This window comes from Urocitellus parryii, chromosome 2, assembly GCF_045843805.1.
Source record: "Urocitellus parryii isolate mUroPar1 chromosome 2, mUroPar1.hap1, whole genome shotgun sequence".
Classification (NCBI taxonomy): Eukaryota; Metazoa; Chordata; class Mammalia; order Rodentia; family Sciuridae; genus Urocitellus; species Urocitellus parryii.
In genome coordinates, this window is record NC_135532.1 from 225,048,483 (window position 1) to 225,075,176 (window position 26,694).

Genomic DNA, 26,694 nt, shown 5'->3' on the forward strand with positions numbered 1-26,694 from the left:
CGTCTGAGGGGACACAGGAATCTACTCCTCCACGTGGAACAGACTCAGCAGGATCCACACGGGACGCATCAGGACCGTGTCACTGAGAGACCGAGAGGAAAGGGGGGCGGCCAGACTCACAGCCGACCTGCCACCCGGGCCGGGCCCGAGGGCGATGGCACGGCGGTCAGGGTGCCGGGGGCCAGCATGGGCCATGACGCCTCCGTCCAGCCACCTTCAGAAGTGAGGGAAGGCAAGACGTCAGGGACAAATGGAAGCCAGAGTCCTCCACCAGGAGACCTGACCTGTGGTCAGTGCTGTTCCAGGCTGAGATACAGGGGCCTAGAGATCACTGGCCCCAGAGGAAGACGTGGTGGTCAGCTGCGGGTCTGTGGGCACCTGGGAGCCTTCCCCTGACCTCAGGTCAGCAGTGCCCCCTTCCTAGGTACGACTCAGTGTTCTGAGCCTTCCCTCCCCGTGGTCAGTCTAGCGCAAGACGGGCCTCGTTCTCGCTCTTTTCCAGGGACTTTTTGCTTCGCTGATTCTCACTGCGGGTTTTCTGTCCTCGATTTCCTCCGTCTGTGCCCGTCTTTATTCCCCTCTCCCCACCAGCTTCAGGGTCAGTTTGGACTCACTTGTTCTGCCTTGTTGAGGTGTGAACTTGGGATCTGGATTGAGAGCCTTGGTTCTGGTGGACATTCACGGCCGCGGATGGCCCTCGGCACACAGCTCTGGCGGCCGCCCCCGGGTGGCTTCTGGCTCCTCTCAGCCCTCAGGAGTCTCCTGACCTCTCTTACCTCTTCTTGGACCCTGGCTGTCTGAGTGTCTGTTGTGGGATTCCCACATATTCCTGGATTTCCCTGCTTTCCTTCTGTTTGGATGCCAGTGTCCTTCCACCGTGGTCAGAGAAGGTGCTTTGTCGGATCTCAGTCACTTCACACTCCCTGAGTCAGCGCTGGGGCCTGACCGGTCTCCCCGGGGCGAGGGGCACAGGCTGTGGGAGGCCCTCCTCGCCCGAGGTCTGAGTCACCTCCCGGGCTGAGTGACAGGCGCCTAGGCACAGCGGTGTCAGAGCCCTCCCCACCCTTCTCCAGGTCCAGGGGTGTCCGTGCAGAGGCGTGCCTGGCCACTGACCCGAAGACCCAATCGTCGCCCCTGACCTTGGGGTGCTGCCCCCTTAACCTTCATTGGATGGGATTTTCCCTGGAATTTTTTGTTCCCCAATAAAAGCCCACTCCCTGGCGTGTGCTCTCTCTCTCTCTCTCTCTCTCTCTCTCTCTCTCTCTCTCTCTCTCTCTCTCTCTCGCTGGCCTCTTCTGTGACCTCGCCAGGGCATTAGGAGGCTGGAGGCAGGACTAGGAGGGGCATCTGGAGCTGAGAGAAGGTGATGAGAGTCTGTCTCTGATCGAACTCACTAGCAGTTTCTATGCACGCAACCTCCTTTATGAAGCCAGCGCGGGCCGCGTGGCAGAGGTCTGCGTGCTGCTGCTGGACGGAGAGCCTGCCGGGGGCTCTGGGTCCCCCAGTTCCCTGTTTCTCAATGCTCTCCCCTGCCCTTGTTCGGTGCCGCCCCTTGTCCTTGGTGGAGATGGCTGCGGAAGTCCCCGGGTTTTGTGGAATCACAGCTGCCCTTTCTACTCTGTGTCTCCTGGGGCCTTCACGTTGGGCGCATAAATGTCTGCGGTCATCGTATCTAGAGGAGAGACGGAGCCTCGTGTTGATATTCAAAGTCCCCATTGTCTCGTACACTTTACTATCGACAGTTGGCCCTCTTGGGTTTCTGTGGACAAGTGCGCGGCCTGGAGTAGGGGAAGATGCTAAATCAGGGGTCAGAAGCCACCCCTCAGAGGAAGAGCCCAGGACGGGCTGCCCTCCATGCTGAATGTTCATTAAAGAGATATTTGAGTCCTCTAAAGCTTGTCCCAAGAAATGGAACAGGAAGGAACACACTCTAACGCAATTTATGAAGTCGGCAGGATCTCAAGACCCAAACCAGAAAAAACAACAAAAGAAAACCACGGACCCAACCCGATGAAGATGGATTCAGAGACCCTCCACCAACACCGCAAACCAAGCCCAGGGCACAGCAAGGCCCGGCAGCACCGGGCGGCTTCCCCCGGGATCCAGAGCGTCCGACACGTGCAGACCCGTCCCGCACAGACCCTCTGACGGAGCGGCCGGGAGCCCCGGGGGTCTCGCAGGATGAGAAAAGCCATCGGAGCCACCTCCTCGGCCAGCAGGGGCAGGAGAAGGTCACCAACAGGAGGCGGGCATGGACGGAAAGCTCCAGCACACCAAGGCGAGAGGCAGCTCAGCCCAGGAGCAGGACCAGGCCACCTCCTGCCCCCTCCAGCGATGTGCACCAAAGTGACCGGCAAAGCAAACAGGCAGAAAAGGAATGAAAGCCTCCAGGTTGGGAAGTCAGAAACGTGGCGCTCAAGGCCACCGCGGGGCAGGGGGCTGCAGACCACAGGACAAGACCCTCAGGGATGCCCCTGGAAGCCACAGCGAGACACCAACTCCTGCCTCCCGTGGTCACCGTGACCATACCCACAGCAGCTGGTGCTGACGAGGACGTGGAGAAGCAGAACCCTGCACGGTGCTGGTGGGGACGGAACAGCCAGGTGCCACAGAAAATGGTCTGGCAGTCCCTCAGAAGGACAGCATGGAGTGACCATATAACCCAGTGATTCCAGACATATATCCAAACAACGGAAAAGAGACATTTAAACAAAGCTTGTACAAGAAGTTAGAGCAGCACTGTTCACCCAGCCAAACAGTGAAAAGAACCAGGACCTGAACACTCATAAAAAGATCCAAAGTGATTGTCCATGGTGTGGAATAGTACTCAGCCAAGGAAAGGAAATGCCGCCTGACACAGGCTACCACACTGGATAAACCTGAAAACATACATGAAGTGCCAAGAGCCAGACACAGAAGGCTCCATGTTCTATGATCCACCGACATGAAATGGGCAGAGTAGGAGGGTCCACGGGGACAGATGAGTGGCCACCAGAGGCTGGGTTTCCTTAGGCAGGAGGAGAATGCTCCAGAACTAGAGAGTGGCAACATTCTACACTTTACAGGGACAAAGTGGTGGACATCATGGTCAAGTCACCCAGCTGAGGGCTCCGGGAGGGAGACCGCACCCAGGGTACTGGACACAGGAGCCTTTTCAACCCGCGGTCTTGCAGGCAGGGCCTGTGAGATGGGTCATTGGCCACTCAGGGAGATATTCCTTGCCCGAGGAACTGGGTGCTCTGAGTCCTGGGTCCGGCTCCCCTGCAGCTGCCCGTCCGGGTTGGTGGTCAGGGCCTCGGGCTCCCACCAGCCTCGCCCCTCGAGCCCTGGGCAGGTGTTTTCTGGTGGCTCCACGCGTTCCTTGGTGCCTCAGGAAGACTCTTGGTGAACTGGTCACAGCAGTGTGGCCAACAGCAGCTCCTGCCCGTGTCCAGTGCATGGCCAGTGGCCAGCCTCGAGCGTCCCTTAGCCGAGGTTGGACCTCCGTGAGCCCCGAGCCGTGCCGCCTGGCGCTGTGTGTGGCTGCTCCCTTTCTTGTCCCACCTGAGGGTGGCAGGTGCCCGGGGAGGGCTGGGGCTGAGTGTCCACGGCAGGCCCTCTGGGAGCAGTCTGTGCCCAGGTCTCAGCGATGCCCTAGTCAGCCAGAGAGGGTTCTCAGTGGAAATGCCAAGAATCTTCACCAGAAAGAGCTGCTCAGGCTCCATCTTCCCCTGGGGTCACTAGGGGTCAGCGGCGGCTCAGAGCCCCTCGCAGCCCATGCTGGCCAGGCCGCCCCTGCTGCCCGCAGGAGTGGTGGGCCGGGCTGGGGGTCACCTCCACATCCTGGGCCGGCGGATCTCACCTCAGTGGCTCCGAGGCAGGTCCTGTCCTAGGTCAGGGTCCTCAGGGGACCTCTGAGCTCTGGTCTCCCGAGGATTGTCCCAGAGTCCACTCTTAGTGTCTGCCTGCCTTTGCATGGTCCCTGTGTCCCCAGCCCTGTCCTGTCTGCTGACCACTGCTGACTCCACAGACGGGGCCAAGCCCATGGGTGTCCTAACCATCTGACGCCAACATCCTCAGCTGCAGACATCTTCAAACACTGGACCTGGGAGGAACTGCCCGCTGCCCGTGCTGGACCCGGGATCTGGGAGGGGGCATGCTGACCGTCCCCAACCTGGGTCAGGGCTACTCTTCCAGGCTGATCCCCTGGGCACAGTCCTGGGCCACCACACGCCCCGCCAGCTCCTGCACCCACCTCGCTCCACACCACCTCCTGCTGGTCACCTCCATCCTCAGGTACTGACCCAAGTCCGCCATGCCATAACAGTGACCACAGCATCTGGGAGGCTCAGGGGCCAGACGGACAGACTGGTCTGTGCCCAGGTCTCACTGTCCCAATGCAGCAACTGTCCAAGGAGCCCTGGCCTCCCTGGAATGTCCAATTCCATGGGGACGAGGTCTCCCTGTCCTTGCTGTCCACGCCAGCATCAGGTCACAGAGACCAGCCACAGGGAGGGCCACCCTCGCCTGGGCTTCTCCCCACCACAGGAGGCTCCACAGGACAGGCTGGTCCACTGTTCACAGAGGCCAAGGACACACAGAATGTGTCCCCGGGGCCAGGAGCCAACACCAGATGCCCTGGCAGGTGGCCCACGGGGGGCAGGTGCAGGGTCAGCCCCCAAAGCAGCACCTTCCTTCCAGGTGACCCAGGGGACAGACTCAGCAGGGCAGCGGCTCTGCCAGCACCAAAGGGGTTTTACGAGCTGAGCCCTAATGAGGGGCCTCAGGGGCCAACACCAACCAGGAAAGGGAAGGGCGCGGCTGGGCCTCCTGCTGGCCCCTGGACGGGTATAAAGGACAGAGCCCTGAGTCCTCACACACACACACACACACACACACTCACCCACCCACCCACACACTCACCCACCCTCCTCCAGCACACCCACCATGGCCGCCTCCACCATGTCCCTCTGCTCCAGTGACCTGAGCTATGGCAGCCGCGTCTGCCAGCCCGGCTCCTGGGATTCCTGCCCCGACTCCTCCTGGCAGGTGGACGACTGCCCAGAGAGCTGCTGCGAGCCCCCCTGCTGCGCCCCCAGCTGCTGCCAGCCCAGCTGCTGCGCCCCAGCCCCCTGCCTGACCCTCCTCTGCACCCCAGTGAGCTGTGTGTCCAGACCCTGCTGCCAATCAGTCTGCACCAGCTCCTGCAGCCCCTCCTGCTGCCAGCAGTCTAGCTGCCAGTCTGATTGCTGCAGCTGCTCCCCCTGCCAGCCGTCCTGCTGTGTGTCCCTCTGCTGCAAGCCCGTGTGCTGCAAGCCTGTCTGCTGCAAGCCTGTGTGCTGTGTGCCCATCTGCTCTGAGGCTTCCTCCTCCTGCTGCCAGCAGTCTAGCTGTGAGCCCTCTTGCTGCTCCTCTTCCCCCTGCCAGCAGTCCTGCTGTGAGCCCTCTTGCTGCTCATCCTCCCCCTGCCAGCAGTCCTGCTGTGTGTCCCTCTGCTGCAAGCCTGTCTGCTGCAAGCCCCTGTGCTGCAAGCCCCTGTGCTGTGTGCCCGTCTGCTCTGGAGCCTCCTCCTCCTGCTGCCAGCAGTCTAGCTGCCAGTCTGACTGCTGCAGCTCCTCCCCCTGCCAGCCGTCCTGCTGCGTGCCCGTCTGCTGCAAGCCCGTCTGCTGCTACAGACCCTCCTCCTGCGTGTCCCTGCTCTGCCGCCCTGTGTGCAGACCCGCCTGCTGCGTGCCCGTCTCCTCCTGCTGTGCCTCCTCCTGCCAGCCCAGCTGCTGCCGCCCGGCCTCCTGTGTGTCCCTGCTCTGCCGCCCCACCTGCTCCCGCCCAGCCTGCTGTGGTGTCTCCTTGGGCCAGAGGTCCTGCTGCTGACCGGCCATGTCCCCAGGCCAGTGGGCTCAGGTCCCTCCTCCCCACCCGGGTGTCCTGACCCCAGCCTGCAGGAGCCCACACAGAAGGACCAGCTCCTGCCCTTCCTCTCTGTCCAGCCCAAGTCTGAGGCCTGAGCCCTCCCTGGCTGCTCTCTGGCCCCGCACATGGGAGAGCTGGCTGCTGCACCCACTTCCTGCCCCAGGCCACCACCCTCCCCAGTCGGGACTGGGTCCTCCTGACCCTGGTCTTGTCCCCAGAAGTGCCACTCTCTGATCATCAATAAAGCTGTGCTGCCCACACTCTCTGCACTGCTGGACACTGCCGGGGGAGGGGCAGGGTGGGGACTGGTTCTGGGGAGGGGTGGCTGTCCCTTTGACCTGTCTGGCCCCTGGAGGACTGGCTCAGGGGCAGCCTGGATATCTGCAGACTCAGGACTCCCCGGGGGACAAGCAGCAATGTGGGGGTGTTGTTCAGAACCTGCAAAGGCGGATGGACCATCAGCCGGCCTCTGGGGCAAGGAGGTCGTCTGTGAAAACAGGCGGCGCCCTGAGCAGCCTTGAGCAGAGCTGGATGGGCCTCCAGGGATGAAGGGTTGAGAGACCCCCCAGTGTTCCTGGGCATCTAGGAGGCCCCAGCACCCACAGAGGGGCACATGCTCAGGGAGACCTGGGCAGCTCTCGCAGGCCCCTGGGCTGACCTTCAAGCTCTGACCAAGCAGGATGTGGAGGAGATGGCCGAGCACACCGCCCAGGCTGGCCCAGGCGCCCAGCACAGGGCACAGCCAGCTGCAGAGCTTTCAACAAAAGTAATGAGGCAGGTCAGGGAGCAGGACCTCTCACAGAGAAGTAAAAACCAGGAGAGAAACTGTCCCTGAGGAGACGCAGAAATGGTGCTTTTAAAGTAAGACTCTGAACGCAACGAAAACCACCCTGAGGTCCCACCTCCCTCCAGACGGAATGGCCGTCATCCAGAGCAGAGGCAATAGTGGGTGCTGGGGTGGGGAAGGCCCCCACTGCTGGTGGGACTGCTGTGGTGCCACCCCTCTGCAGGGCAGAATGGAGACGCTTCAGGAAACCAGGAAGGGTGCCACCATGTGACCCAGGGTCCACTCCCAGGTTTATACCCAAAGGACTGAAATGGGCACACTGCAGTGACGAGCCACATCAGGGTTGATAGCAGCGCAATTCACAACAGCTGAGTACGGGACCAGCAGGTGCCTGCAACAGGTGGATGGGTAAAGAAACGTGGGGCACATGCACAGTGGAGACTCAGCCTCAGGAAAGAATGAGATTACGGCATTTGGTGGAGAGCAACTGCAGACTGTCACACTAAGTGAAATAAACCAATCCCCAAGCCAAAGGCCAGATGTCCTCTCTGGTGTATGGAGGTGACTCACAGTAGGAGCTGGGAGGGAGGAGTGGAGGGTCCCTGGGTTGGATGGGGTGGGGGAGGGAGGAGGGGTGGGAACAGGACAGACAGGAGAAAGAAGGGGACATAACTTTCCTGTGTTCATGGATGAGTGCTGGGCAGTCTAACTCCACGTGAGGTACCCCCACACAATGGGAAGTCACGCATCATCACGTATGTGCGCTATGTCCAAATACAGTCTACTCATGTATAACCCAAAGCATTTACAAAGGAGAAAAGTCATAAATAGTCTCTAAAAAATAAAGTAAGTTCCTTAAACACACTCAGGAAACTGAAATCTAACTATGGACACAGAAGTGAAAGAATCCAGGAGAATGATGTTCCACCCAATATAGAGAATGTCAGTAAAGAGGGAGGGGAAGGGAGGGAGAGGGAGAAGGAGAGGGAGAGGGAGAGGGAGAGGGAGGGAGAGGGAGAGAGAAAGAGGGAGAGGGAAAGAGGGAGGGAGGGAGAGGGAGAGAGGGAGGGAGGGGGAGAGGGAGAGGGAGTGGGAGAGGGAGAGGGAGAGGGAGAGAGGGAGGAAGAGGGAGAGGGAAAGAGGGAGGGAGGGAGAGAGAGAGGGAGAGAGGGAGGGAGAGGGAGAGGGAGAGAGGGAGAGGGAGGGGGAGAGAGGGAGGGAGGGGGAGAGGGAGAGGGAGAGAGGGAGGGAGGGAGAGGGAGAGAGGGAGAGGGAGAGGGAGAGAGGGAGGGAGGGGGAGAGGGAGAGGGAGAGGGAGAGAGGGAGGGAGGGAGGGGGAGAGAGGGAGAGGGAGAGGGAGAGAGGGAGGGAGGGGGAGAGGGAGAGGGAGAGGGAGAGAGGGAGGGAGGGAGGGGGAGAGAGGGAGAGGGAGGGAGGGAGGGAGAGGGAGAGAGGGAGAGGGAGAGGGAGGGAGGGAGGGAGAGGGAGAGAGGGAGAGGGAGAGGGAGGGAGAGGGAGAGGAAGAGGGAGAGGGAGAGGGAGGGAGAGGGAGAGGGAGAGGGAGAGAGGGAGGGAGGGGGAGAGGGAGAGGGAGGGGGAGAGGGAGGGGAGAGAGAGGGAGGGAGAGGGAGAGGGAGGGAGGAGGGAGGGAGGGGGAGAGGGAGAGGGAGGGAGAGGGAGAGGAAGAGGAAGAGGGAGAGAGAGGGAGAGGGAGAGGGAGAGAGGGAGAGAGGGAGAGGGGTTGATTTAAAAAATAAATAAAATAGAATTTCTGAAATTGAGGAGAACAACAAATGAAATGAGAAATTTCCTCTAGGGTCTGAACAGAGGAGGAATTAGTGACCATGAAGTCAGGTTTATTAAGACATTCTCACCTAAAGGACAGAACTTATAAGTGAATAAATCTTAGGAGACTTGTTGGCCCGTCACGCATACACACACACGACCAGAGTCCCAGAAGGAGAGGAGGGTGGGAAAGGGAAACACTTTTGAAGAAATAACGACGAAAACGTCCCATTTTAATGACACACCTGAATCTGCACTTTTAAGTAGCTCAGTGAACTCCGTGCAGAGTAAACTCAGGCCCTCGGGGGACAATTATAATCAAACTGCAGCGTCAGAAACAGCCTCTTTAACGCACAAAGAGAAGGTCACCTGCTGCTTGTCCAGGACGTGGAGGCCACAGGCAGGGGCCGGCCCATTGGAAGGGCTGGGCAGGGGACCACTAGGATACCAAGGGGACGTCACCTCTGCCACCTTCCGTAAAACCAGGGGCAGGCGCAACACATTCCAATCAGGGCAGGGGACAGGGTGACTGGAGCCTGCCTTAGAGGAAATGCCACTCAGGAGGGGAGGAAAGGAAACCAGGCCGTGACCTGAGGGTGATCAAGGAAGAAGTACCACACGGTGTCCCTGTGTCCTCTGTGTATTCCGAGGAAGTTATCAGTTCACCCCTGACCCAGCCTCTTACCCTCTGATCCTCATTTATCCCTTTACCACCACCTTTTCCAAAATACCAGATTCATGGAGGGACACAGAGTTTCAAATGTCACTCTTATGGTTTGGACGTGGGGGTCCCCCAAAGCTCCTTGTTAATGCAGAAATGTTCAGAGGTGGAGCGACTGGATCATGGGAGCTGTGGCCTGGGCAGTCCACCCTCCTTTGAATGGACTGACCGGGTGGTAACCATAGGCAGGTGGACATGGCGGCAGGAGTGGGCCACTGCCCTGGGAGTGTGTGTCCTCTGCAGCCCCCTCACCTGCTCCCGTGGTGCCAGGAGGGGCGCATCCTCTTCTGCTGTCCCCTTTACCCTTGGTCCACTGCCTCACCTTGGGTCCAGAGCAGTGGAGACCACTGAATCCATGAGCCCCAGCAAACTTTTCCTCCTCTAAGTTGTTCAGCTATTTTGGCCACAGCTGAGACAGAGGCCAGATGGCAAATGACCTGAAAAGACCCCAGGAAAGAAGAGCACAGATGGTGTCCGAAGAGGTGAAAATGGCTGGACACAGGAGCAATCACTGAGGTGCAGAACTGACCCCAGCGGCCAGCTCTGCACACCTTGGTCACCTAGTGACCCTGCGTCTGACCCCAGCATCTAGCTCTGCAACCTGGGTCACCTAGTGACCGTGCTTCTGACCCCAGCAGCCAGCTCACCACACATGGGTCACCTAGTGACCGTGCTTCTGACCCCAGCAGCCAGCTCACCACACATGGGTCACCTAGTGACTGTGCATCTGACCTCAGTGGTCAGCTCTGCACAAATGGGTCACCTAGTGACCCTGCGTCTGACCCCAGCGGCCAGCTCTGCACACCTAGGTCACCTAGTGTCAGTTGCGTCTGACCCCAGCGGCCACCTGTGCACACATGGGTCACCTAGTGACTGTGCGTATGACCTCAGCGGCCAGCTCTGCACACATGGGTCATCTAGTGACTGTTGCATCTGACCACAGAGGCCAGCTCTGCACACCTAGGTCACCTAGTGACCATGCGTCTGACCTCAGCGGCCAGTTCTACACACCTGGGTCACCTAGTGACTGTGCGTCTGACTCCAGTGGCCAACTCTGCACACCTGGGTCACCTAGTGACTGTTGCGTCTGACCCCAGTGGCCAGCTCTGCACACCTAGGTCACCTAGTGACTATGCATCTGACCCCAGCGGCCAGCACTGCACACCAGAGTCACCTAGTGACTGTGCGTCTGACTCCAGTGGCCAACTCTGCACACCTGGGTCACCTAGTGACCGTGCGTCCGACCCCAGTGGCCACCATGTTGACCCACTTGCCGCTTGGTCATATTTTCTTCCGTCGTCTGTGTAGTTAACCAGGAATCTGTGACGTTGGAGCTCTAGGATCTGATCTTATGAACCAGCTCCAGGTGCACCGAGAACCGTAACCCATGGAGTCTCCTCTGAATCTGTGACCTGTCCCCGAGTACTTCATTCCTGTAAATGTTGACAGACTCCTAAGACATTCGCAGCGTCACGGTCATTTGTACTCACCCGCACGTGCCTGTCCTCTGTGGCCCCTCTTCTCTACCAATCTCCTTGCTTTTCATCATTTTCTTTCTACCTTAAACTTCTTCACGTATTTTCTCCAGCTTTGATGCTGCCGTCGGCACAGGCTCTGGGTGTCCACCACCTGGGCTGTCCTCATCTGTGCGGACCTTGTCAGCAGGTGTACACCTCGAGCCTGTGGCCGACTTCAGGTGACAGAGGCACAGTCCCAGTGTCTTCTGGACTCCAACATGCCCACGAGAAGTCATCTGTCAGTCTCCTTGTTACTTGTGTAAAGTTACTTTGTCTCTCCTTCTCCCTGACCTCTTCAATTTTTCTGTCTTGACATTTCAGCACCAGCAGGGCCAGGGGTGGTTCTATGTGCCCTGCCTTGCTTAGGATTCTCAGTGTGTTTTCAATCTATGGTCAATAGCTTTCATCAATTAATGTTTTGACAATACTTCGCTACCTCGACTCACTCATCTCTCCTTGTAGGATAAACCTATTTTTTCTACTGAGTCCTGTATGTTTGTTTCTCTATTTTTATCTTTTTTCTGTGGCCCCATTTTGATTTCTTCACCTCCCTTCATTCTCTAAACTTCTCTTTGTCTTTGTCTAATATGGTATTAAACTACCAATTTCTCAATGCAGTTATTATGTTCTTCATTCATAAACTCATGTTGGATTCTTTTATAGGATTCTGTCACTGAAATTCTCCATCTTTCCCCCATCCTCCTAAAAAAATCGTCACAGTTACTTTAAGCCTGTGATTGACATTCAGATCTCTGGAGCACCTGTGGACCTGTGTGGTCTTCGTTTTTCCTCTTGGTCTGTGTGGTCGTCATTTCTCCTCTTGGTCTGTTTGGTCTTTGTTTCTCCTCTTGGTCTGTGTAGTCTTCGTTTCTCCTCTTGGTCTGTTTGGTTTTTGATTTTCCTCTTGGTCTGTGTGGTCTTCGTTTCTCCTCTTGGTCTGTTTGGTCTTTGTTTCTCCTCTTGGTCTGTGTAGTCTTCGTTTCTCCTCTTGGTCTGTTTGGTTTTTGATTTTCCTCTTGGTCTGTTTGGTCTTTGTTTTTCCTCTTGGTCTGTTTGGTCTTTGTTTTTCCTCTTGGTCTGTTTGGTCTTTGTTTTTCCTCTTGGTCTGTTTGGTTTTTGATTTTCCTCTTGGTCTGTTTGGTCTTTATTTTTCCTCTTGGTCTGTGTGGTCTTTGTTTCTCCTCTTGGTCTGTTTGGTTTTTGTTTTTCCTCTTGGTCTGTTTGGTTTTCGATTTTCATCTTGGTTCTTTGGTCAATTGATCTTGTCGTTTGGTAGGCCTGATACTTTTTGAATAAAAATAAGACGTTGTGAGTGAACATGTGAAGGTCATTTTCTTCTTCATGAAGCCCCTGTCTCCCAGTGGGCTGACCTTCGCTCTGGCACCTGTTGGCTCCAGCAGAACCCCTGAGTTCAGTCTGAGCTGGTTCAGGTGGGGCCGGTCTTACTTCTGCTTCTGCTAGGGAGCAGCCTCGCTTAGACCCATCATTGGCCACAAAAGCCTGAGTGCCTGGCCAGAGTCCCTTCCCCTCTCAGCTTGTGAGCTGACTTGGCTTCACTTCATGTTGGCGGTCAGTCCCCAAGACCACTGAAATCTCTCTCCACTCTCCCAACCTCTCGTCTGTGACCTGTGAACTGCAAATGCCTCAGGAAGAAAATCCAAGAAAGTAGTGGTCCCTGCTGTGCCCCCTGTGATGGGTGATGGGGACTTGGTCCCTCAGGCTCAGCTCCTGGTGCGTCCTCTGGCCCTCCAGTGGAGATTGCATTTGTTAACCAGTTCCTCATTTTTCTCAGATGGTCAGTCTGATAAGCGCCCACTCCCCCCATGAAGAAGCAGAACTCGACAGAGCATTTTATATGGTCTAAGGAAAAGTGTGAAACTGGGCCACAGGGGGTTGGTAGGAAAAGCAGGTGCACAGGACAGCGGGCGGCAGGGCAAATGGAGAGGCGGCCCAAGGAGGGCTAAGGCCAATGGGCAGTCCTGGCTCTGTAGGTTCAGAACCTGGACCCGCGGCCCAGGAGGCTGCCTGGTGCCCCAGTGGGGAGGGCACAGCCCACCATCCTGGCCTGAGGATGGAGGCCTGCTGCCCCCAGGCACAGGGACGGGGTGGACAGGGCCACAGGGAGGAGGCAGGGAGAGGTGGAGGTGATGAGGACCTGCACAGGGCTCAGGGCAGGCTCAGGCTGTCCAGCTCCACAAAGCCGTGAGGCCCCAGGCAGGGCACCAGGCGCCCTGAACTCTGGGTGCTCAGTACAGGTGCCTAGCGTCCTGCAGTGGTGACGGGCCCTGGGGAGGGGTGTGAGCCTCAGGTGACACCTCTGTGCCCAGGCTTCCCTCCAAGGGAGACAAGGCCCTGAGTCTTCTATCCAGTGGCTGCAGGGTGCCCCAGCAGCCCAGGGTGGCCAGGCTCCTCCCACACACAACACCCCAGCACTCACTGCTCCCGGAACCCACTCCTGCTCCAGGGGCCCCGACGCTGGCAGGACATTAACGAGCTGGACAGCCTCCCAGGTAAACAAGCATCCCCTATGACGGCCAGGAGCCGGCCCAGCAACACGGAAGGAGAGGCTGTGGGCTGGGGACCAGAGGGACCGGGCAGGTATAAAAGCCAGAGCCCAGAGCTCCCCACACACACCCACACTCACCCACAACCCACCCACACCTCCTCCAGCACACCCACCATGGCCGCCTCCACCATGTCCGTCTGCTCCAGCTCTTGCCCAGAGTCCTCCTGGCAGGTGGACGACTGCCCAGAGAGCTGCTGCGAGCCCCCCTGCTGCGCCCCCAGCTGCTGCCAGCCCAGCTGCTGCGCCCCAGCCCCCTGCCTGACCCTCCTCTGCACCCCAGTGAGCTGTGTGTCCAGACCCTGCTGCCAATCAGTCTGCACCAGCTCCTGCAGCCCCTCCTGCTGCCAGCAGTCTAGCTGCCAGTCTGATTGCTGCAGCTGCTCCCCCTGCCAGCCATCCTGCTGTGTGTCCCTCTGCTGCAAGCCCGTGTGCTGCAAGCCTGTGTGCTGTGTGCCAGTCTGCTCTGAGGCTTCCTCCTCCTGCTGCCAGCAGTCTAGCTGTGAGCCCTCTTGCTGCTCCTCTTCCCCCTGCCAGCAGTCCTGCTGTGAGCCCTCTTGCTTCTCATCCTCCCCCTGCCAGCAGTCCTGCTGTGTGTCCCTCTGCTGCAAGCCTGTCTGCTGCAAGCCCGTCTGCTGTGTGCCTGTCTGCTCTGAGGCTTCCTCCTCCTGCTGCCAGCAGTCTAGCTGCCAGTCTGACTGCTGCAGCTCCTCCCCCTGCCAGCCGTCCTGCTGCGTGCCCGTCTGCTGCAAGCCCGTCTGCTGCTACAGACCCTCGTCCTGTGTGTCCCTGCTCTGCCGCCCCGTGTGCAGGCCCGCCTGCTGCGTGCCCGTCTCCTCCTGCTGTGCTTCCTCCTGCCAGCCCAGCTGCTGCCGCCCGGCCTCCTGCGTGTCCCTGCTCTGCCGCCCCACCTGCTCCCGCCCGGCCTGCTGTGGTGTCTCCTTGGGCCAGAAGTCCTGCTGCTGACCGGCTCAACATCCTGCTTCTGCAGGCCCCTTCTGTTGTCCTAAGCAGGATTCTTCACTCAGGAATCCCTGATATGGGAGCCACCAAGGCCGCCCCTCTCCTGCTTGGTGGCCGTGCAGCTGCTGCCTGAAGGAGCTGCTCCCTCCCTCCCTGGGGAGAGAGGACCCTCAAGTCCCTCTACCCATAGATGGCACCCTGGAGCCTCTTGTCAGCATGGCTCTCTTGCATCCATGGTGACCAAGGTCAAAAGCGGGAAGCAATAAAGCCTTTCTCTAGGAAACACAGCCTCTGTGCCTTTCTGTCTCTCCTGAGCCCGGGGCCTGCTCCACGTCTGGGCTGTGGGTCCACTGTCCTCTATGAGCTGAGCAGCTCTCAAATTCAGACTCACAGCACTTTAGAGACAAAGATCTGGAAGCAGAAGTACCGTCCCCACTACCTTCCTCTGCCCTGGCGGCCACTAACAGGGTCACAGAGGAGCTGCGAGAAGCAGGAGGTCGGCAGGTGGGGACCTGGGAGCGTTGTGCAGTGCCCAGGGGCCTCCAGAGGTGACCAGGACAGCAGCCAGGGAGGGAGGCACCTGCCTAGGGAGAGCCTGCAGACTGCCCCCCTCAGGAGTGTGAAGACATTCCTGCTGGGAAACTTCCAGAGGGGCACAGGGGCCACCTGGACTCCAGTCTCCACTGGAGGTTCCAGGCCTGGCTGAGGAGGCATGAACCCTCCTGAAGGCAACAGGTGGGGTAGGAGGGATGGGGGCGGGCCGTGGTCTCAGTGGACCTCTAGCCTGGACAGCCAGGGGGGCAACAGTCAGACCAGCCAGGTCCGCAGGGGGACCCCGTTTGGCCCCTGTGACGCAGATGGGAAGAGTCCTGGGAACCGGGGAAGAGTGGAGTGGGGTGGATGGGACCAGGAACAGAGGCCCCCGGGACAGGGTTCTGCAAGGTGCTCCCCAGCCGAGCTCACCCCCAGGAAGAGGGGCAGCAAACCCTAAGAGGTCCTCCACAACGTGGCTGAATTGGAGCTGCTCGGCTGCTTTCCAGGGCCCACTGCTATGTGAACTCACACTGGGTCCTGCACACCTGAGTTAATGTATTTTTCTCATCAATCTTATTTAGTCTAACTATAGAGGTTTTACACTCTGTTCAGAGGCCAAGTTTTCAAGGGTTAGCTCTCAAATACATTGGAAAATCTCCTTTTACAAAATCCTAAAAAGGACATAGTCGTGGTGATGCTGGGAATAAATCTGATGGCCATCGAGGGCAAGTGGCCAGCCAAACCTCGGATTTCAGCGCCCACCACGATCGTCAGACCTACACCTGACATTTCCAGGGGTACAGCCTCGGTGTTCAAGTCACAAAGCAAAAGTCTGGGGGACTCTACTTCAGACTCACAGGTTAGAGCCATAGAGGCTTCATAACCATCTGTAGTGTCGCCTCCCACCTGGGGAGGTCACCTGCCAACAGCCACAGAGCCTGTGGCTCTGTGGACCCCTGGGGGTGGCGCTGAGTCTGCGTGTGCTGCACCCACAGGTCAGCTGCATGGCGTCAAAACTGCAGGTAGATAAAGGAACTCTCATAAATCAAAGTTTAAATGAAAAATGTATCCAAATACCTTTTAGTTCATGTGACTTTAAAAAAAAGTTCAATTTAAGTTAGGTTTTCAGATGAGAGTAAAGTTGTCTTTAAAATTACTAACTCACAAGGTTTTCTAGGGGTTAGACAATTAACAGAGTGTTGCTTTCTATAAAACGTCTAGAAGGTAATCCCCAGAGTTTCTAGGATTTTTCTTCAACAGGAACGAGATGCTAGTACTGTTAATTACACTTGTCTGAGATCCTGGTTTGTTTGGTTGGGGTTTTTTTATATTTATTTTTTTAGTTGTAGTTGGATGCAATACTTTTATTTTATTTATTTATTTATTTTTATGTGAAGCTGAGGATCGAACCCTGAGCCTCACACATGCCAGGTGAGTGTTCTACCACTGAGCCACAGCCCAGCCCAACATCCTGGTTTTTACAGTTTAAAAAAATTATTAAATTAGATTTGATATGAATGGTATCAAACAGATTTTAAATGTTGTAGTCAATCAATCACAGTTCTATAGCTGTGTTAACAAGCAAACCTCAGAATGTTTTTTTAAGATAGATAGATAGAGAGAGAGAGAGAGAGAGAGAGAGAGAGAGAATTTTATTTATTTATTTATTAGTTATCAGCAGGCACAACATCTTTGTTTGTATGTGGTGCTGAGGATCGAACCCAGGCTGCATGCATGCCAGGCGAATGCGCTACCGCTTGAGCCACATCCCCAGCCCCAGATGTAATTCTATATACAAAGAATACAAAAAATTTCAGTTGAGTTTCCATTAAAGTACTACTAAAACAAAATATTTTATCTTATGAAAGTAGAGTAATTTGTCTAAATTCAACATTTCATGAGGATTTTTTCAGAATATAAATTTGAATAGGAGTGAAAGGCTAGGAAAGAGATATAAGAAGGTTCAAGGTATGAAAATATATTTAAATATGGAAAGTAAAAGAAAAAAGTTTTCTGGATTAAAAAGAAAAAGTCTTTTGTGTAGTAAGGTAAAGATTTGTAGAATTAGTAACTTGAAGAAGGTTTGTAGCAGGGAAATCCCAAAAGCCTTTATGTGCAACTCTATTGGCTACCTGTAATTAGCACAATCAGTTAAAGTCACTTAAGGCCTTTTCCTAAGGTCAAATATACACATACTGATATGAACCAAAGTTTAATCCTCTATGGGTTGAAGTAACAAGAATTTCTTAAAACATGAATCTGCTCTTATCTATAAAGATAATTTCTTATGTCTGTTATGTTTTATTATGTAGAGGAACTAGTCTGAAAGGAATCAGGGTTTCTACAACTCTGGTTAAATAACAACTGTAATTTTAAAGTATTATGCTACATTCCAGATTCCAAAGTTTTCTTTAAAGGCTAAACTTGATTAATATAAAAACATCAGTATCATTGTGGTGCTGTTACCGGCTTCTTTGTACACTAGATGTATTCATATCTTCCAAGCAGAGAAGTCTTTAAAATATAAGGTTTAGAAGAACATTTTACCAACCTGGTGTTCTTCAAACTAAAATTTAAAGTCAAAATTGGGGATCATAAACATTATGTTTCTTGGTTCATACCTATTATAAAAAAACTCAATATGTTTTTACTCTTGTTAATTTCATTTTATATTTTTCTTGTAAACTTTATAACTATTGTCAGATCATGCCTTACAAAAGTACAACTTTCAGTAGAAGAGCCTGAGTTAATTAGAGATAACAGGCATCAGCTACAGGACAGATAGGATGTAAGGCTAACTTCCAGTACTAATGCTGACCCCAATTAAATAGAAGGGGTAAATGACTTAAAATTACAGACATTAAGACTGGTGAAACTGCTTGCTGGATGTTTAAGACCAAAACTTGGAGACTAAATTTAAGGAAGTAAAAGGTCCAAGAAAGAAAATAGCCAATACTTGGCTCTTGCCCCCTGAGGTCAGCTCAGACCCAGGAATAAGGGGACTTCTCCAAGGGCTTTGCGACTCTGGGCCACATGACCTCCCAAACAGGGGGATCAATGAGACCCTGGAGGACAGAAAGTTGACCAGTGCCCATGCTGCAAAAGAAGGAGCATTGGGGAAGGAGATGTCCCTGCTACTTCCAAGGAAATCCACGTGGTCAACGAGACCCAGACCCATCCTGGAAGCTGGCATTAAAGGAACAAAGAGGCTTCTCTCAAGTTCCCAAGAGTGACCCCTGAGGAAACTCAGCTGACTCATAATAGATGGGAACAATGTCAATTTGAGCAACTTGATCTTAAACACCTAGCAAAGCAGTTATAACCAAAACAGAGCCATGCCTGAGCATTTAAAAGAAAACACAACAGTTCTCTTAATGAAACTTAAGATGTACACTTGTGTCAGCCACAGCAAGAGTAAGTAAGATGGAGGCTATAAAAGAGGGCGTCTTAGGACTGCCCCTACTGGCAATGTAAAAGATTTACATTCCCAAATAGAGGCCATGTCCTCACTGGCCCTATTATGGGACCAACTTCTCTGGTGAAAGATTAGTGGTTTCCATCGTCTTCCTGATATTCACTGTCCAGATGCTGCAACATTTATTTTGTATTAATCTTGTTCCAGTACTCATGTATTTTTGTTTCTCTCATAGAAGCACCCACCCCCAGATCACTTTACAACCTATTCTTTCCAAACCACAGACCCCTCAACTAACCCAAAACATTCCTAAAGGGAAACCCAAACTGCTTGGCCACATTGCTCCCTCTCAGTCTGAAGCAGCCAGAGCGGTCTTTGCCCATTTCCCCTAGGAGCAGCAAAGGTTCCCTTAATTAGAGGGGAGAATGAGACAGGGCAAAGGACCAGTAGCTGGTTATCAAAAGAAAAGGAAATGGGCAATAGCACTCCCCATCACCAACGCTGTGGCTCAAAATACTTTAAGAGCCCTCTGAGATCAGGAGGCTATTAATAATAAACTTGAAGCTAAGCTGAATGCCTTAGAGGCTATTGTAGTGGGCCTAGGTGATCAGATGCAAAGTTTTAAGGTCAGGCAACACTTACTATGCCATGTCACTCTCGTTTGTTTGTGTAACACCTGTTCCACACAATAGCTGCCAATGGGATTGGGGGAAGAGGCATCTATTAGGAATTCGGAATTATAACAATGTGAGTTGAGATCTCTGCCACTGCATCATCCCATCCAAGCCAAGCAGGAAAGCCAGACCCATGTTATCTCCTTCCAGTTTTGCAGAAAAGCTCTGGGATGACCTAAATGGTTTTAGTCCTTGGAAAATGTTAAAGAATACTGTATAGTATCTCTTAAGACTTATTTCCTTGCTCTCAGTTCCATGCTTTTTTCTCACATTGAACTGCCAGCTTGTCCAATTCCAGTTCCAACACCTCCAAGTAGACATACATCGTTACAATAATAATTAAAAGTGGGGTGATGTGGGGAGTGGATGAGCTGCAGTCATCAGCTGATCTGTGGTGTTCGCAAAGCCACCCCTGGGAAACCCTCCTTGCCAAAGGCAGGATGTGTGAAAAGCCTCGACCCTCGGCTCTGAAGCCAACAGTTATCAGATGCTCCAGTTCAATGGGTTTCTGGGTACAGCAGAACTGCCACAGACGTCCCAACACCACAACTTCTTAGTGCGCAAAGACACCTCTGGATAACTCACAGGCTCTGAACCCTTAGCAGATCATCTGTAGTTTTACCTCCTGATAATGTGACCCCATATAATAAACTTGTGAAGCTAGTTCTGGGTCCCTGTTCCTCTGTCAGAGTGCAGTGTCCCTCCTGTCCTCAGCTTCACTTAAAAACATCTCGTGTTTTTCTTCATCAGTGTCTTTCCTCACTTCCTGTCACCCTCCCTGAGACCTTCTGTTGCTGCTGCACAGGTCGCAACAAGACTCCAGTGACACGAAACTTGCAGGGAGTTGGAGACACAGTCCAGCTGATGGACAGAGTGCCACTGCTGTGACCTCCCATCCCAGGGGCACCTGATGGGACACCAGTGACAGCTATGGGTGGGTACAGCCCCTCAACAATGGCACGTGTCCAGCAGCCCTGTGCTGACCACCAGCTGACCGTGCTTGCATGTCCTCAGGACCACACCAGCCCACTTGGAAGGGGAGGTGAGGGTTGGAGAGGATGGCAGGCTTTCTTGCACTCCACCATGCAAGGCAGTGTGTTCAGAGGCCACAGTTCTCAGTGCTGGGACCCCCAGACCCAGTGATGGAGATGCATGTCCCCACCACCCTCGTCACAGAACAGGGACAGTCTCCACCTTCAAAGTCTTCCTCCAAACAGGAGGCAATGACAGAGCCACACATTGCTGCCTGGGGGCCAGAGCCAAGGGCCCTGGGTTGTCTGGGGGACAGCCAGGATGTGACAGGAGGTCTCCCCACTGGGGCACACCTGGCAGAAGCTGTCACACATCCCCTACCTGGAGGCTGCCCAGGTACACACAGGTGAGCTGTTCTGATGGGTAAGAAGTCACATGAGCAGGGTGCCCTAGGGATCCCTCCTGCACGTCACATCCTCGTCACACGGGGCATCACAACAGTAGAACTGGCCAGTGGGAGTCTGCAGAGGGACGCGCTGGCGGCCACCCTCCTGCGGACTCCTTGGTTCCCAAGCAACTCCCTGGGGGACCGTGTCTTGGGTGTGTGACCACATGGGCCTCAAAATGTCACTGCTGGACCAGTGGCCTCCCACAGCCCGGAGGGGAGCCCAGGAGGAGCAGGCCTGGAGGGGCTGTGCCAGACCCCCTCACATCCCAAGGTGCCCTCATCCTCACCCTTCAGTGGAAGCCGGGGCAGAGCCAAGAGCTGACATGGCTCTGGGCACTGTCCCTGTGGCCACAGGAGCCACGGCGGTGGGCTCCCTGCCTCACGGCCCCAGGACTCCTCCTCCACATGCTCCAGCCACAGCTGTGTCCTGTGCTGTTCTCCTGCTGGGCTGCACCAGGGAGCCTTCTGTCCTTGTGGGCAGCTGGTAGTGGACATGGGGGACTTTGACCAGCCAGACCCCACAGTCATGAAAACCCATGGGGCTGGAGACCACCCTGTCTCTGGAAGGCCAAAGCTGTGGCCAGGACTCAAAGCCAGTGCACCAGAGCCAGTCTGTGTCCACGGGGAGGGAATGACCCTGGAAGCCGGAGGAGAAGCCACAGTGGCCACGGGTCCTGCCCTTCCACAGGCTCTTCTGTGGAACCCAGTGTGGCCACGGAGACCGACTCGTACTGAGCATGAGAAGGTCCCTCAGTGGGCCACCTGTAGAGGACGGGAACCGTGTCTGTGCCACCTGAGCCACCAGAGCCACTGCCTTGGCACCTTCCTCCCTCCGGCTCCTGCGTCCCCCTCTCGTCGGTCTGGAGCGCAACCCCCTGCATGTCCCCCTGCAGCTCTGTGTAGAGGGTCACCTGCTTCTGTTGTTGGAGCCATGCTCCTGGGTCTCGGGTGCTGGGTTTCAGACTCCCACGGCCCTTCCCGTCCCCTGCATTGAAGATGCCGGCCTGCGCCCTCCTCTCTGCAGGGGCCAGTGGTCTTCGCGTCCTGCTGCCCCCGGCCTTCACCTTCTCTGAATCCGCGCTCCAGGGCGCGCTTTGCTGGGGCTTTCTCTGCCTGCTGGGGTCCCTTGAGACTCTGGAGCTGGCTTTGTCCACTTGGGAATCTTGTGTCATCTCCACACCTGTTTACGGCTGGTCGGTCCCCCCTCCCCTCTGCCTGGTGGGACAGTGTGAGTCATCGCCAGGGGCTTCCCACAGCTCCTACCTCTTCCTCCCTCTTCTCAGGGTCGATGACCTGCCCAAGGACCTCGGCCTTGCTGACGCTGTCCCACCAGGCGTCTCCCGGCTCCCACCCAGTCCCCAGCGTGGGGCTGTCCTGCCTGGTCCTAGGTCTACACAGGTGAACCCTCCACCTGCCCCACACTCGCCACCCGGGAGCCCCACCTCCCTGCAGCTTGGCCCCAGGCCACCTCCACCTGCTCTTTAGAACAACCTCCCTGCCCCAGAGCTCCAGGAAGGGGCCATTAGTCACCGGGCCAAGCAGAGCAGCCACAGCGACAGCAGCCATGTGAGCGTGGCCCAGGCCGAGGAAGCAAGCCAGGAAGACCCAGCTGAGCTTCCGTGTTGCCCGGACACCCGGCCAGCATATAAGGGCTGCCAGGGGAGGAGGCGCCAGACCTCACCACCTCCTCCCCAGCACCAGCCAGCCTCAGCCACCATGTGCCACACCAGCTGCTCCTCAGGCTGCCAGCCGGCCTGTTGCCTGCCCAGCCCCTGCCAGGCGACCTGCTGCGTGCCCGTGAGCTGCAGGCCCACTGTGTGTGTGCCCGTGAGGTGCCAGGTGGCCTGCTGTGCGCCCGTGAGCTGCAGGCCCATCGTGTGTGTGGCCCCCTCCTGCCAGTCCTCCGTGTGCCTTCCCGTGAGCTGCCGTCCTTCCGTGTGTGTGGCCCCCTGCTGCCAGTCCTCGGGGTGCTGCCAGCCCCCCTGCCCCCCGCTCCTCTGCAGACCCGTCTCCTGTAGCACCCCCGCCTGCTGCTGACCACACGGCCACAGACCAGCTGCTCCCAGGGCAGGCGGCCACCCCTGCACCCTGCCAGCACTGGGGACGGTGGAAAGCACGGCCAGGGGCCCCTCTGCACTGGGGGCGAGAGCGGGAGGACGGTGCTGATGCCCCTGCCCTGCGTGTCCCCCGGGCAGTCCTGGCCCCAGGGGCCTGCTCCCACGTGAGCTAATAAACCAGCCTCCCTGCTGCTCCCTGTCTCCGTGTATTTCCAAGTCCTTTCCTCAAAGAGCAAGGGTAAGGGCAGTGGCCACTCCTCAGAGCCTTGGTCCCATTGGCTGAGCTGTCGAGGAGGGTCCCTGGTGGGGGAGAGACCTGAATCTGTGTCCCGCCCCTTCCTGAGGCTCCCTGAGGGTGGGGGACGGTGGAAAAACACCCTCTCCCCTGAGGGGTGGGTGGGAACAGGCCTAAAGGGCCCTCCAACAGAGGGCAAGCCGCCTCCTCTGCCCACCAACGCCCAGCAGGGCTGCTCTCTGGAGGGGGTCAGGAAGTCTGAGGAGGCTCCTCCCTGGGGATCCGGCCACCCTGCCGTCCCCAGTTGGTTTGTGAAATCAATCATTCAAAGTTGCCCTGGGCCTGCCCAGACCCAAGGCAGTGGGCGTTGGGCAACCCAGCAGTTAGGCGAGTGGGGTGGCCCCTCCTCGGGGAGACAGATGGTCCTGGCCGGACGCTGGCACAAAGTCTGTAAAAACAAGCTCCAGGTAGAACCTGCCGCAGAGCCAGGACCACCCCCAAAAGCTGCCTTTGGGTCCTTCCCAGGGTCTCACTGGCACTGTGACCTGTCACCCCACAGTCCGGGTCAGGAACCTAAGAATGAAACATGACATACTAGGGAGTTTGCAGACCGCTGCGATACAAGCGCCAACAAGAACTTGGATGTGGAGCTCAGGGCGAGACCCTCTGGGAAATTCCCCTAAAATTCCCAATAAAAGCTGGGACATGGGACAGGGGCTGTCGCTCTCTTCTGAGACCAGCCACACCCTCCCTGAGGGTGCCCACATCTCACGTCTTGCCTGAAATCTTCTCTTGTGAGAACACAACGGCCCAGGGACACGCGCACCCCAGGAACAGTGCTGGGGTCTGACACCCACAAATCATAAGACAGAGGTCAGCAAGGGGAAGACCCTCCGAGGTCTAAGACAGAGCAACCAGCAGACGCGGATCACAAACAGCCAGGAAGGCGGCCACCCACAGGCACCGGACACTGCGACTGGAGCACTAAGGGGTGTCCAGCAGCGAGGGGGATTAGAGAGTCAGATGGACACAGCACACGGAGAATCCCTTCAACGGCCCCCACACTCGATGCAGCCAAATGCGGCTTCGTTGGATTGAAGACAGGTAAATATAGACTAAAACACAGAAAGACGGAGGAGGGAGGAAACAAGGACAAGAGTCAAGGACCTCGGGGACAACGGTGAGCCACACCGCCCTGTGCATCATGGCCCCAGAAAGAGGACAGACCTGGGCAGAAGCAGCAGGTGAGGAGCTGACAGCTAGGAACATTCTAGAAACAATGGAGCACAAAACCCCACGTCCCAAAGCCCACAGAGCCCGGGTGACGCCCTCCCAGAGGAGGAGCAGACGCTGTCCAGCCCCAACTGCCAAACCCAGAGAGGAGACAGAGGCGGGAGTCACACGGCTTCTGAGAACACTGCCGCCCTGTGGAGCTGAGGGTGGGGAGACGCAGAGGGCAGGCAGCCTGGCCAGGGCGAGGGAGGGGTCGGGCAGGGCAGGACCAGGGAGCCGGGAGGGAGGTTGCTTCTGCTTGACAGAAGAGCTCCAGGACACGGGCCCAATCAGCAGGCACCGCGCACCCATGCCCTACGCCGCCTTCCAACAGAGACTAACGCAGACGCGGGGACACAGGGAGCACCCTCAGTAAGAGTGAGGGGCGCGTGGACAGGGAGGAGAGAAGGGGGGAGGAAAGTCCAGGGACCAAAAAGCCCGGGCCAACCCCACGCCTGCTGCTCCAGGCCCTTCTCCTAGGAGACGGCTATGGCTGCGAGTCGGAAGGAGCTTGCTGCCGCGTGCGGTCTCTGCGACCCATGGTAGTTTTTGCTGAGAAGAGACAATGAACCTAACACCCTGGGCAGGCACCAAACCGCATTTCCAAAGTGAAAGTGGAAACCTGAGACTCCGCTCACAGGAGGCATGTGCGGGGTGTTCGAGAGCCCCTCCAGGCCAAGGGCCGGACAGCAAAGAAAAAGACAGCCCCCGAGAGCGCCTTAAAGGGAAGATGGAGCGCTGGCCTGGCCCGCGGGAGGCCTGGGTGCATCCTCAGCCCCACAGAAAAACAAAGACATCATGTCACCTACAACTAAAAAGCCAATATTAAAAAAGAGAAAGTGGATGTACAAGGTGACAAGACAACCCGCCACCCAGAGCAAAAACAGTGACGTGTGGCGGGATTTTATCACGTTTAGACCACAATGGTCACCCTCCGACAGCAGGAGGCAAGAGGAGGTGACCTCGTGAGGTCCCCAAGCTCAGTGCTGTTGAAGTGTGTTGTAGACTCGAGGCCAAAGGCCAACCAGCCCCACAGAGACGGAACTGGGCACTGGAGAAACGGAGCCCCAAAGAGGCACGGAGGGAAAGAGAGAAAGGGGGCGTGTGGAGTGTCACCCCTGAAGTACCCAAGCGGCCTGTCCGTGTAAACCCACAACAAGCACCTCCAAAGCCAAAGGTCTGAGACCAAAATCAAGAGACAGTTCTCCTATGGGATAAAAACCAGAGTCCAACACTATGCTGTCCACCTCCCAGAAACCCAGCTCAAATGGACTCAGAGGAGAGGACACAGTGGAAAGTACACCCACAGAACACGGAGGAGGTATCACAGGGCTAGAGGGGAGACTGCAAGACAATACAGGGTCCACTCAAGAACTGGACCCTGAACACATCAGCACCTCACAGCCAGCTCCACACCGACAGTCCCAACTGATGGACAGAGAGGAGAAACAGAAATCGCGTTGACCACTGGACTTCAGCTGCAGCAGGACAGACAGACAGCTCAGTACAGCTGGGAAGGCCTGAGCTCTACCCAGACAGACAGACAGACAGCTCAGTACAGCCGGGAAGGCCTGAGCTCTACCCAGACAGACAGACAGACAGCTCAGTACAGCCGGGAAGGCCTGAGCTCTACCCAGACAGACAGACAGACAGCTCAGTACAGCCGGGAAGGCCTGAGCTCTACCCAGACAGCTAGCTCAGTACAGCAGGGAAGGCCTGTGCTCTACCCAGACAGACAGACAGACAGCTCAGTACAGCAGGGAAGGCCTGTGCTCTACCCAGACAGACAGACAGACAGCTCAGTACAGCCAGGAAGGCCTGAGCTCTTCCCAGACAGACAGCTCAGTACAGCCGGGAAGGCCTGTGCTCTACCCAGACAGACAGACAGACAGCTCAGTACAGCCGGGAAGGCCTCAGCTCTACCCAGACAGACAGACAGACAGCTCAGTACAGCCGGGAAGGCCTGAGCTCTACCCAGACAGACAGACAGACAGCTCAGTACAGCCGGGAAGGCCTCAGCTCTACCCAGACAGACAGACAGACAGCTCAGTACAGCCGGGAAGGCCTGTGCTCAACCCAGACAGACAGACAGCTCAGTACAGCCAGGAAGGCCTGAGCTCTACCCAGACAGACAGACAGACAGCTCAGTACAGCCGGGAAGGCCTGAGCTCTACCCAGACAGACAGACAGACAGCTCAGTACAGCCAGGAAGACCTGTGCTCTACCCAGACAGACAGACAGCTCAGTACAGCAGGGAAGGCCTGTGCTCTACCCAGACAGACAGACAGACAGCTCAGTACAGCTGGGAAGGCCTGAGCTCCGCCCAGACAGACAGACAGCTCGGTACAGCTGGGAAGGCCTGAGCTCTTCCCAGACAGACAGACAGACAGCTCAGTACAGCCGGGAAGGCCTGAGCTCTTCCCAGACAGACAGACAGACAGCTCAGTACAGCCGGGAAGGCCTGAGCTCTACCCAGACAGACAGACAGCTCAGTACAGCCGGGAAGGCCTGAGCTCTTCCCAGACAGACAGACAGCTCAGTACAGTAGGGAAGGCCTGAGCTCTTCCCAGACAGACAGACAGACAGCTCAGTACAGCCGGGAAGGCCTGAGCTCTTCCCAGACAGACGACAGCTCAGTACAGCCGGGAAGGCCTGAGCTCTTCCCAGACAGACAGACAGCTCAGTACAGCCGGGAAGGCCTGAGCTCTACCCAGACAGACAGACAGACAGCTCAGTACAGCTGGGAAGGCCTGAGCTCTTCCCAGACAGACAGACAGACAGGTCAGTACAGCCGGGAAGGCCTGAGCTCTTCCCAGACAGACAGATAGACAGCTCAGTACAGCCAGGAAGGCCTGAGCTCTT

The 26,694-nt window shown here is 56.3% G+C and overlaps 3 protein-coding genes across 7 annotated transcripts in view; 2 read left to right on the forward strand and 1 right to left on the reverse strand.

The window, feature by feature from the left end:
• Tspear (thrombospondin type laminin G domain and EAR repeats) overlaps positions 1-26,694 on the reverse strand; it is a 157,745-nt gene that overhangs the window by 104,606 nt on the left and 26,445 nt on the right. The gene's annotated exons all lie outside the window — the stretch shown is intronic.
• On the forward strand, positions 4,927-5,850 carry LOC144253276 (uncharacterized). Of its 2 annotated transcripts, none has more exons than XM_077795080.1 (2): positions 4,927-5,411; positions 5,487-5,850. In XM_077795080.1, exons 1-2 carry the CDS (start codon positions 4,927-4,929, stop codon positions 5,848-5,850), a joined length of 849 nt encoding a protein of 282 aa, XP_077651206.1. The 2 variants fall into 2 exon arrangements, with proteins under 2 accessions (XP_077651206.1, XP_077651207.1); XM_077795081.1 differs by having other exon boundaries at positions 4,927-5,322; positions 5,452-5,850.
• LOC144253278 (uncharacterized) lies at positions 13,380-14,228 on the forward strand. 4 transcript variants are annotated; one of them, XM_077795083.1, is made up of 2 exons: positions 13,380-13,800; positions 13,861-14,228. In XM_077795083.1, the coding sequence occupies exons 1-2, from the start codon at positions 13,380-13,382 to the stop codon at positions 14,226-14,228; spliced, it is 789 nt and encodes a 262-aa protein (XP_077651209.1). The 4 variants fall into 4 exon arrangements, with proteins under 4 accessions (XP_077651209.1, XP_077651211.1, XP_077651210.1 ...); XM_077795085.1 differs by having other exon boundaries at positions 13,380-13,721; positions 13,875-14,228; XM_077795084.1 differs by having other exon boundaries at positions 13,380-13,715; positions 13,815-14,228.

Excerpts from the sequence above, each read along its gene's own strand:
- LOC144253278 (XM_077795083.1), top strand. The coding sequence starts at position 13,380 with ATGGCCGCCTCCACCATGTCCGTCTGCTCCAGCTCTTGCCCAGAGTCC. Across the intron at positions 13,801-13,860 it reads CTCCTCTTCCCCCTGCCAGC|CCCTCTGCTGCAAGCCTGTC; the intron begins AGTCCTGCTGTG and ends CCTGCTGTGTGT.
- LOC144253276 (XM_077795080.1), top strand. The coding sequence starts at position 4,927 with ATGGCCGCCTCCACCATGTCCCTCTGCTCCAGTGACCTGAGCTATGGC. Across the intron at positions 5,412-5,486 it reads TCTTCCCCCTGCCAGCAGTC|CTGCTGCAAGCCCCTGTGCT; the intron begins CTGCTGTGAGCC and ends CTGCAAGCCTGT.